This window comes from Anoplophora glabripennis, unplaced genomic scaffold (genome assembly GCF_000390285.2).
Source record: "Anoplophora glabripennis isolate ALB-LARVAE unplaced genomic scaffold, Agla_2.0 scaffold395, whole genome shotgun sequence".
In the NCBI taxonomy this organism is placed as follows: domain Eukaryota; kingdom Metazoa; phylum Arthropoda; class Insecta; order Coleoptera; family Cerambycidae; genus Anoplophora; species Anoplophora glabripennis.
In genome coordinates, this window is record NW_019416558.1 from 226,335 (window position 1) to 238,636 (window position 12,302).

At 35.6% G+C, this 12,302-nt stretch overlaps 1 protein-coding gene across 1 annotated transcript in view; it reads right to left on the reverse strand.

Annotated features, from left to right (window-relative positions):
• Positions 1-2,062: 2,062 nt before the first annotated feature.
• Positions 2,063-12,302, reverse strand: part of LOC108909714 — a 136,153-nt gene continuing 125,913 nt past the window's right edge. Inside the window, 6 exon segments of the mRNA XM_023454929.1 lie at positions 2,063-2,287; positions 4,586-4,705; positions 4,830-5,183; positions 9,523-9,587; positions 9,672-9,986; positions 12,039-12,244. Of these exon segments, the coding sequence (XP_023310697.1) occupies positions 2,063-2,287; positions 4,586-4,705; positions 4,830-5,183; positions 9,523-9,587; positions 9,672-9,986; positions 12,039-12,244 (1,285 nt within the window).

The window sequence follows — 12,302 nt, forward strand, 5'->3', positions numbered from 1 at the left end:
GTTTTGTGGCATCTCATAGTACTTTACTGGCGAATAAGAGCAGATTTTTCTAAATTTCCAAGGCTTACTGAATTTTACGGATTTCAAGATACCCCAAACCATCAGTTTTCGTTTCTTTCACATAGCCGGGAATATGCTGTATATTAATAAGGGTGATCTAATGGTTGATCGATAGGATTGTAGTGTTTTTTTTGACCAAAAAATAAGAAAAAGTTCGTATGAACAGCAAATACTTTTTATACATCTTTTAAAATTATTCTCTTAAACTGTGTGTTCATTTTTTAGAATATTTACTTTTAATCATATTCCTCCAAATTTTTTTAAAACGTTTTTTTAGGAAAATGTAATTTGGCTATTTTATCCTATTTCAAAATGCCTCTTCACAAAAATCAGAAATTCAAAACAGACAAAAAATTACTCGACCTCTCAAAAAACGTAAACGAAAATAGAAACATACCATACCTATTATACAAGGTGTCCCATTTTAATGTATCAGGCCGCATAATTTTTTTAGTTCGACTTTTATTTCGAACATTATTCGAATATTGTTGTTGTTCGAAACATTGTCTGAATATTTCGAACAAAAGTTATCAGGTTTCGAGGGGGCCAAATTATGATGACCTTGAATTTGATCTTGAAGTCAATTATCAAAGTCATTTCAAGGTTATACTTTTACAGTTTCATTTTAATTCTCAGGCTAATATCTTAAGAAATAAGCAGGATGGTGAAAAATATTTTCTACAAAAGTTGTCAGATTTCGGGGGGATCAAATTACTGTACGTTTGAAATTAACGTTAAAGTCAATCATCAAGGTCACTTCAAGGTCAACGTTGATTTTTTAAGTGGAAACTCATTTTTATTACAGTTTCGTATTCTGTAGGAAAAAATACGTAATATTTGTACGAAACATTTTTTTTGAAGACTTCATTCTATCGTTAAAAAATCAAGATTGACCTTGATAATTGACTTCAAGGTCGAATCCAAGGTCACCATAATTCGACCCCCTCGAAACATGATAACTTGTTTGAAATATTTTTTTTTATAAAAGTTTTAAAAAAATTATGCGGCTTGTATTCAAAATATCGAGACAAAAATTTTTCTCTGGGCTACTGGTTTGTAGCATCTTAATTACGTTTTGTCCATCTCCTAGAAAAATATGAGAAACCTCCAAAACATATTTAAGGTAATATTTTTGTGTAGGAGGGGATAGTCAATTATTATTAAGTATTCATATAGAAATTTAGCATTTTTAGTAAAAAATCGTTTATTTATTCGTTTCCGATCCGCTTTTGTGCCAGTAAAACCGTCCCTGTCCGCGTTCCACCATATCAGCGACCTGTGCGAGTAGCAAAATAAATTTCAGTGAAAATCGAAGCCTAGTACCTAACGTAACACTTAAACCATTACGATACAGTAAAGTGTACTATGAACAACGTGTTTTTTTAATTTTATGTTATATTAAAGCTATAATGATATGTATTTGTTACACGTAAGCCTTGACATTTTTCTTGGTATTAAAGCATGGGTAAAGTTTACTCTGTATAATGATTGAGTATAATAGAACCTGCCTCCGTAGGACGTCCCGTTTTTGTTTTCTCAGAACAGAATTTTGAGCAATAAAAAAAACAAGAACATGATATCTGGTTTTCCATTGAAAGAAAATATGCTTGTAGGTACCCGCTATTTGTTTTTTTTTGGGAGCCTTGGAGGCAGGCCCCGGATGTCAACAACTCACATTAGGAAGACGTCTCCTGACCTAGTGGTTCTACATCAAAAGCAGTTACAAAATTATAGTACACCATCCCGACGATTAGTCAAAACCAGGTAATAAAAGTATAAATAGTTGATCCATCTGGACATGTTGTATCTAAAGATATGAGCAATGCCTTAAAAAACGACAGTCTGTGACTAGTTTAGTCTATTCTTAACAGTAACAATAATAGTCAACAATGATATGTACAAAGTGTTGTCTAATCGACTAGCGACATTGGGTTTGCGCACTCGCCATTTTTTTTTATTACATGATATGTATCTTAATTTAGTCGTTCGTTCAGTCTCGTCGTCACGATGGGGTCATCGTCAGGTGGTGGGTGAGTTTTGTGAGCAGCACCGTCACCAGCAACACGTGGAGCTGCAGGTGCAAGCCGCACGACGACGACACCGGCTCTATCTGGATTATCTCCACCTCCGCCATCTTGAATATGGACAGGAGCAGGTGGGACATGAAGTCCGGGTGTCTGGAGTTTATCCTCTCGCTTATCACCTCCAGCAGCTCCACACATTCCTCCTGCAAGTAAAACAAGTGAAAGGCGTTTGGATAAATGCAGCGGTACAAATCTGCTTCCAATTTTATCTAAAAATACACGAAAATAGTTGTGGTGCCATTGGCTGGGCGGCTCATGTTCCAGATTTGAATCTACTGATTTTTTTTTAATTCGGCGAATAAAGTAATGGATCTGTCGAAAATAGACACACACAGGGACCGCCTAGCCGGGTGTCTTGGCCGGTGGATTTCGATCTGTCGAGGTAAGCATCACGGACGCAGGCTGGAATTTGGATGGGTGACCTAAGGCAGGCTCGGGGATGTGGCTGTGGCAGCCTACCAGAGACCTGGGTCGCTCAACATTTGCCGCATGCGTGTGGTCCCCGGTAAATGGTAATGAGAACAGAGCAAAGAAAATCTCTGTAACTCAAGACCATGCTATCATACATAAACTGTACGAGACTTTGCCACCAAGTCACCCGTGTAGTAAATAGGACGGTTTGAAGAAAAGTACTCGAGTAACGAAGGAGAGTGTACAAGGGGCCTAATAAGGCCTAAGTGCCGCGGTCGAAAAACAATTTCACCACTCTCCGACATACATACGGGGCTGTTTATTAGAACCGGGCAATACTTTAAAAGTAGGCATAGAAAAATAATAATAATAAGAGCCTTTTTCTCAGGATTAATGTGCAGAAAAATGTATAGATAGCGTCATTGTCGAAGATATGTTGCTGTAGTACTCTTTATCTTTATTTAACAACCATACAGGGTGGCCCAATAGTGTGACAAAGTTCAATATCTCCTTATTATAAAGATTTGAAAAAAAAATATTTTATGACAGTGATGTACTTAAAAATGTTCACATTATAAAAATATTTTGAAATATACAGGGTGATGCATTAGGGCGGAGGTGTTTTTTCTTAAATGGAACACTCTGTATATTTTTACAAATTTGCATTCTACAGAAAATTCTCTTTCCAGAAATATTTTTAAAATGTGTTTTAAAACTTTTTTAAGCACATCACTGTCATAAAATATTTTCTTTCAAATCTTTATAATAAGGGAGATCAATGAACTTTGTCACACTATTGGGCCACCCTGTATAATGGGTTGGGTAATGTCCGTTTTTAAGAATTAAAGCTTCATAATTGCCGTGGGTTTGCTTTGTCGTCATCGATCATTACGTGATCATGAGGAACGTTTTCTTCATCGTATTGTGACTGATGATGAATAATGGTGTCTGCACATGAACTTGAAACAGCGGAAAAAATGGTTAAGACCCAAAAAACAAGCAACTCCGTGAGCAAGACCAGAATTTCATCCTCTAAAGACTATGCTGGAAAGGGATTCTTTATTACGAACTCTTACCGATGAATCAAATGGCCAATGGGGAGTGATGTTTAAGTCAAAATTTTCATTAATAATACATGTTTCTCTTTAGGATGTACCGGAAGCTGCTTCATTATAAATTCAAAATATCCAACTAGATTTATTCCCTCATCTCTTATTTAGCTCACATATTCAACACTTTTTTATTGCTTAAAAATCCCAATCCTCCAAAAAACTTAGCTCATCTTTGTAAACCCTTATTTACAAAACGAAAAAAAAACCGCCTAACATCTTGCCGTATCAAGCGAAAGTTGCGTTAAATCATTTATCATCGCGATCGTCAATTTAAAGGCGAATATTTTATTGTTCTGTCAAAAAAATGAGATATGGCCTAATACATCACATTTTATAGAGCGGTATATCTGGCAAAAAGCCGATCGACTCATTGCAAGGGTGGTGATTTGGGTAGAAACGGGTTTTCCAACCTAGATGTTTCTTTGTGTCGTTTTCTTTTTTAGTAAATTGGCGTATCTCTACGTGCCGCGGTTGTGAATTATTGGCAGGGGCGTGAGAGCGAAGCTTTTATAACTAGAGACGAAATGGAAACCTTAAAGAAATTACAGCGGACTACGATCAGGAGTGGGACAACGGTGTAACAAACATCTTTCATGACTCGCAATTATGGGAGAGGTTTAGATACACTAACGGCACTTTACAGGACATACAGAACTGTGTTTATAACCAATAATAGCTAACAGTTGTAAAAAATACGTTCTTTGTTTATTTGCATAGTGTCGACTATTAAACTTGTGCCAATCTAACCCAACAAACTGTATATTGAAAATTGGATAGAGACAATTATTGGCTTTCACGGCAATTTGCAGTAAAACCCCACGACAGGCGCCAGATTACCTTGTAATTAAAGTAATAACGGTTTTCGATACCAAAGAAGTTCCTTTGCGACGATAAGGTAATGAGGATATACATTTTTACCTTTTCCTTTGCCAAAATCTCCACTGGCGACTCTTTAGCGTAGTCTATTCCTTCTGAAAGCCTCGCTATTAGGATCACATTTTCTCGCGTGGCATTGAAGAATTCTAGATTGCAGTAAGTCTGAAATAGAAAATCAATGTAGTAATTATTTCTCGGCCTCGGCAAGAATATGTACATGATCTAAATGTTAACAGTTTTGGGAAGCTCAGCATGTGGAAAAACGAAATGTAACTTTGCAACTTACCCCATTGATAGCCTCTTCCTCTAGAATCTTTTGGAGGACCCTGACGATGTCCTGGATGACCACCACAGTGTGGTTCCTATTGAGCTCTCTTTCGTCTACTTCGCTGTACCCCAGGAAAAAGAAGATCCCTTGCGGCAGAGTGTAGTCGGTGGGCAACGGCTTCATGCATATGAACCTACCCGAGTAGCAGAGGCACCTTCCTCGAAAAGCTTGGTAAGCTGGCGCTGCGTGGTTGTAGAAGGCAAACTCCGTCTTGCAGGGCATCCTGTCGATGCAGATGGTCCTGCAGGACAGTTTCTCGCCTATCTCGCACTCGCAGACGTCGGAGCACTCGAACTCGTCTTCGTGGTAGATCTGTAGAATAGGAAGGTGATGGGCGATGAGAAAAAATGTGAACTCGGTATTTGGGTCTAGAATCAACAAATCGTTTTTTTGACTATTAATGGTTGTTAAGGAGGTATATCGGGGTCCGAGGGAAGTGAGGATCGCAGGGGGGTCCTATGCTTTTCTTATGGGACCAAAACCCGCTACCAACTTGAAAAAATTAAATTCTATTGAAATTATTTGCAATAAACATTATTCATATAGCAAAGAAATCTACTCAATATGCACATAACATACATATTGAAAATTAACAACATAAAAATATCACATTTAAGTAGTTTTAAAATTATAATTAATGAACACATAAACACTATGTACATGTGGCAACAGCGCTAATAATCGAGTGCAGTTGTACACCCTGCGAACCTACACACCTCGGACATCGGAGATATTGCGCGTCAAATTTGGGTAAAGATGCGTACGCGTTCAAAAATGTATTGTGTGTAAACTATATACAATATAATTATTATATATAGCAAATATATCGTATTATCCTCGCGAAGATTTGTATCCTTTATTTAAAATCCGTAAATCATGTGAACTGGTAAAACAACGAGAATTATGTTAATTTAGTTCTAAAGAAATGAAATGACACTCGCGCCCATCTCTCGTCCAAGTCAAAGAAAATGTTGGATGCAATTTTGAAGGTTCTGTGATAGAAATTACATTATTACTCACTGTTCGTGTTTTTAATCTCTATTTTAGTAATGTTACAAAAGTTTTGCAACTATAACTAATTTTTTAGATATAAAGTTTGCTGAGAAATATTTATGTTCCTTTGTTATTCCGTACAAATGCTTTTATCTCAAGTATTACTAATTATATTAATCAAGTAAAGAAAACTTTATGTAACCCTAAATATTGCTGGGTAATGATTACGATGTTTTTATAAACCATTAAATATATTAAAAGGATTTATCAACTGTATTTTTTATTCCAATAAATATATCACAGCTTCCTAGTCTTTTTTAATTAATCTAGTTTTTTAAAAACATTACAAAAAATCATCTGTTGTGGATAATTTATTGTTGATAACAATGTACATGGGATTTAGGAAAAATGTATATGTTTGAAATCAATTTCGTTTTTATCAAGTCTTTCAAATGTATTCCCTCCTTGCTGTCAGCTGATTGCGACGTTGCCACATTAATCCTCAAGTCAGACAGAAATGCAATTATTGGTTTCTGTTTCTAATTAATACAGCTGTACTATGTTCAAAACTTACATTAGTTTTACATCAAAAATAAGATAATACTGTGTACTATCTATGGAAAAGTTTTGTTTCACAATTTCTACATTTTTTTCTCAGTTATGGGCAAAAAAAGAGCCGCACCGTCCATCTTCGCCATATAAATCTATGTTAAAATGAACAACTTTCAACAACAATATCTCAAAACCTACATTCAAAAAAAAATTCAAAAAAATATGACGCGCAGAGGGAGCACTGGGTAATACGCTATATAAATTTCAAGTACATCTGTGCATTTTAGTAAACCCAATATACTTCCTTAAGTAAAATGTCCTTAAGTACTTTTAATTGGAAAGTTTTACAATATCAAGCAAACCTGAATCTCTCGAGTGTAATATTGTTCTTAAGCATAAACAAATCCAACTTTATTAAATTTAAGTATAAAGATTCCAAGTAATCCTGTAAAACTTTTCACTTTACCCCCCTACTGTCATGTCATTCCTGAACAAGTATACCAACACAAAACGTACGCATTGAGTCAACCTTGGTAGCTATGCTGATAGGAATTTATTCATAATAATTACTAAACAAACAATAATTTATTATTTTAGATAAAGTTCCGCCCGCTTTTGTTTATTTTATACTTACCCTTTTGTTACCAAAACAAATGAGTAAATTTTCATAGCCTTCTGCCTGAAATGATCCGCAAAATCAAACATAAAACACCTGGCTATTATCCAGCTTTCTTTAATTTATTACGAAAGTGTACAATCTTCTTCAAAATTGTTGATTTTTATAAGTGTATGACTGTCCTTATACATTATTAATAAGCCGTGTTATTTCTACGAATAAATATCGTAGCTGATGAATTATTCAATTCTACGTTAATATAGCTGCCTTTATTTTGGTAGTTATTACTAATGGATAATTCTGATTCGATTCGATACCCATTCTCCATATTGCAAAACTATGCGGTCCTTATTTTAAGTGATTCAATATCCCGGTCCTAAACAGGGCCGTGCTACAAAGTAAACGTTAATTTGAATATCCACACGGCCTCATCCACACAAAGGGATGTATATTAAGTGGAGACGCGTAATGGATTTTGGCACAGATAAACAATTATTAGAATTGATATTTCGTCAGCTCCAGGGGATGGAGAGCTGGAATTTCACTGCTTTTCCGGCATTTTACACGTTTTTACGCTATGCTAGTGTATACGGGTCGGATCATTTCGCGTCGTCCCAGTGGCGGGTTAACAATAGAAAAATGATACAATACATTAAAACTGTTGCAATTATTGCTTAAGTCTTGGTTTTGGGAAACTTTATATTTTTTCTATAAGCTACCCTAAAGGTAAAATTCATTTTGAAGAAATGATATGTACTAGAAAACATAAGTTGGTGATATTAAGTTCACATTTTGAAGGATTATAAATGAAAAATGTTAACCCAAAACCACTTCATTGATAAATTTATGATACATTTCTTAAGCCGAATGGCATCCTAAGAAATTCAGAAACTCCGAATGGTGTTAGAGCTTTTTGGAAAATATCTTAAATAAGTTCTAACAATATTTTCGAAAATATATTACAACCACGAACATGTAAATTTAAATCACAAATATGTGGCAATGAATATCGATTTGGCATCGTGATATTATTTAATTGTCTTATTAAATAGTTGAATTCATCTTTATGTATGTTAATGTAGGACATGAAAATATAGCTCTTAATGTATACTCTCTCCAAATTTTTGCTCTCAATATTAATAATTGACCTCACAGTGATTAAATAAAAAAAATATATCTCAGCTTCTAATCAACTTAGAACAACGATTTTTTTTTAAATTCGAGGAAAAATAGTACTAACTAAACTATAGAGACTACTATTTCATTTTATAATAATTCCCTATCTTAAGAATTTAATAAATATTTTTTCAAAGTCATTTTTAAACAAATTAAATTCTCAGTAAATGCGTATGTCAATACTAGCTATTTAGGTACAAAAACAACTAATGACCGAAACTCTACAACATCTGTGAGCTGAGGAAAAATGAATTGAAAACAGCATCTCCTTAGATAACAAATTCTGCCAACGCCAAACTAATGAAGCTTTCGGGCTGACATTTTTACCACTTATTAAGGGTGCAAAGAGCTTTAAAAATCCTGAATTACAAGTGTCTGCGATGATTTTCGACCATTTTTGAGCTCTCGAGCATAATCAGATTATCGGAATTTAATTGGATTTGTCTCATTTTACAGGTTTATTTAATACCTATCTTTTTGTATAAACCTTTTTTCGCTATGAATAACAGTTTTTTTACGCTAGTCAAAAAACCACTTTTCCATAACTTTGACCATTGTTTAAATAAAGTTTCCCTACTAGTCTCGAGTTGATTTTTTGATATTTTGTTTATAACACGTTATCGAACAATATTCCACAGAGAAACTTCTTATAGTATGTTTTTCCCGAAACAGGCTGTTCCATGTCTATAATGACTGGACTATATGTCAGCAGGATTATTCTTAGGTAACTTATTATGTAAAGGTATATAAAACCTTCATACCACATTATGGAAAAGCCAACTAATTATTATATATTGCAATAATTTGTAGATGCAAGAAGAGATGTTTTACAGTTGTTGAAGAGTATGGTGGTTAAATGTCACCGATGCTAACAGAATGTTAAGTAAAAGAATCAATCCAAAATCAACATGTATGTATGAGGAAATACAATCTCGTCATTTTGACATTTTTGGGGCGTCGGACTACTCGTACGCTGCATGATTTTTGTCGGACAAGTTGACCATAGTTTGTTTCACAAATTACTTAAGCAATTACGCAAAATGGAACTTGCATGCATAATGATGTCATTTTGACATTTTGGGGATTTTCGAAGAGGAAAAGTTTGTCGGACTAGTTATAAAAAAGCACTCACAAAGTTTGGCGATTGCATGTATTACTAAAACGCAAGAGCGATGTACTGAGGTCTATTACTGCTAATGACATATTATTTACAATGAGCTACTTGAAATTCCTATTGAAAATTGTAATACTTGCAAAGTAGATATAAGCATTGTTAAAAATGAATTAGTCTCTTTACAATTTTTCTCGACTTACCCGTTTGAAAGAACCTTCTCTGATGAACTGGTTTGGAAAAGGAGGCCTTTGAACAACGCACGATCCTGAAAAAGATGTTAGATCAATATAGGACTATTCTTGGAATAGTTTTAGGTCACTCCGACCAAGCAGACTCAGACGTGGCTTACTTGGTGGCATGGTCGTGGTAGTAGTCGTCGGTCTGGTCCTCCTGGTGGTCGGAGGCCGCGTCGTGGTGGTGGTAGTAGTCGTGGTGGTGGTCGCGATAGTGGTGGTAGGGACAAACGCTTGTGGAGGCGGTACGAATTCGGCTATGGTGTTGACTCTCGTCTGCAGAGAAGCTTCTGTTGCCGCCATGATAGTGATGAAATGAGCGGGGGTGGGCCGGGTTCTTAACGCCGGGAGCGTCGCTCTAGTTGGAGCCCGAGTCGTCAGTTTGGCCTGTTCGGCGGCTTTTTTCATATGGAAGTTCTTCTGGGATTCCACTAAAAAAAAGTTGTAGATGGGTTGTTGATGGGCGCTAAAATTGCAGTCATTATAATATAGTATTTCTTCGGGTTGTTTAATTCGAAATCCATATTGAGTATTATTAAGAGAATTTGTTAAAGAATTAAGACATATATTAAATTGCAAAATTCAAGACAACCACTGCGGAAATCAGCTGTTTCGCTTCATCATTCGAGCACTCTGTGGCCCGCAGTCGTCGAGCAAAATTTACTGTTTCGATTTTCTGTCTTTATTAGGCCTTCCAAATACATGGTTAAAATTAATGACATTATAACTAAATCACCCTGTACAACTGCTCAGTTTTTATTTCTCCAACTATCTGTATCTATCTGTATTCGATTGAAAAGGAGTCTTTACGGACTCGAGTTTATTTCCAGATACATAAATAGAAATTCAACGGCGATAACACCTCTGTGCAAAGCCGGTACACAGGGATATATCCGACATCCCAGGTAGACCCAGCTGAAGAGGAATATGACCTTTGAGAACTCCCCGTTTTGAAATTAAATCGAAACTCCGCCCGTACGTAAAAGTTTATTTACCAACAATATTTGTACTCCGCTTGCAGCACAATTGGGCTTAACTCCCCGAGGAACTAGTACAACTTTACGGGAGTTTAATACGAGCTTACATCGAAGAGGAAACTATCGAGAAGTTTTTGGATCCTTGAGTAGTCGGACAATAGGTGCAATTAAGGTGAAACAGATGCGCTTAAGATTGCGGGGTAAGAAGTAAAAATCATCGAGAGGGCGAAATTTGATAAAAAAAAATTAAGTTACGATACAAGTGAGTACGTAACTCACCAAAATATGGACAGATAAATTGAAACAACTTTGGTAAGCTTGATAATATAGTGTGTTAGGAGTTTGACTGACGCTAAGTTCTTCAGGTTAAGTTGGATGAAGTATACAAGGTGCCTTCATCTTCAAGTAATTCGAGTGTAGCTGCATTGGATGAAAACAAACCGATTTAGATGAAGTAACCGTAGTTATCGTTTTTTAAATCTTTTTTTTTATTTCATTCTATTTTCACGATTTGCTATATAGATATTCTAACGAAATTCGACGTAGGGGAGCTTTTAGTGTAGCTGAAAATGACAATGAGCTTACTGACAGCTAAATTAAATATTTTTCACGATTTATACCAATGTACAGGGTGCCTTAAATTCTATGTCTATAGTATGGGTCTACTGTGAGGATACAAAAATTTTTAATAAAATTTGGGACAAATGGTGTTAAATGGGATGAGGTAAGTTCCATTTTCAATCGAAGGTATTTATTATCTTTGGAATTTGACAGAAACGACTAACGACGTCATCAATTATACTTTTTCCAGAAACACCCAAATTTTTTTTCTGTTAAAAAGCTCTTTTTTCTAATAAAAATTAGAGAAAATTAGAGAAATTTTTCTGTATTGCTTCAAGTTTAAAAGTTATAAGCAATATCGTCCTAACGAGTCTCAAAGAAATACCACCTAAAAATCACATTAGCGGTGCAAGGATCAACTAGTCGTTGGAAAATAATTGAATGTTTGTTGTTTAAAGTGCATAAATGTCACAAAATACTTGTCATTACTCAATACGAACGTCAAACTTATAACTTTTGTGCTTATAAAATATTTTCTCATTCAGAAAAAGTTGTTATGTTGCTAATTTGCGACGAGTCACAAAAAAATGCAAAAGAGCTGTAGAGTTATATCGCGAAAGGTATCCACAGCGCCTCATTCCTGATCATAGAATCTTTACAAGATTGGAGGCGACCTTGCGACGAAATGGAGATGCATTTTCTGTTCAGAAAAATCAAATAATTGACCGAAGGGTAAGAGACACAATGTTAATAGAGCTAGACTGTTGCAGTATTTCGGACAAAAGCCTACTAGGTGTAAGTTGGTCTAAATCCTAAAGCAAAGCAGCAACCTGTGAATGTCCCCCAAGTCCCCAACAACTATATTTGGAATGGATTGAACTCTTTCGTGTTCGCCTTAGTTTTAGGGAAAATTTTGACATTTTAGGAAGTCTGTTTATAACTCACCTACACATGGGTTAACCCATAGAAGTCTTTGCCAGCCAAGGCAGTCGTACAACTGGGTCATATCCGTGCCTTTGCAGGCACAAGTGGTCCTTAAATCAGTGCCAAGAATTCCTAATATGGCCGCTCTACATTCGGTGGGAGACCCAGCACATTTCTTGGTGACGCTGTCCACTGCACAGGACTGCTCGTAGTACTCCAGTTTTGCTCTGAAATACGTGAGAAATTTGTTGTGTAATGACAAAGTATCATTAAATATAAAAGGTG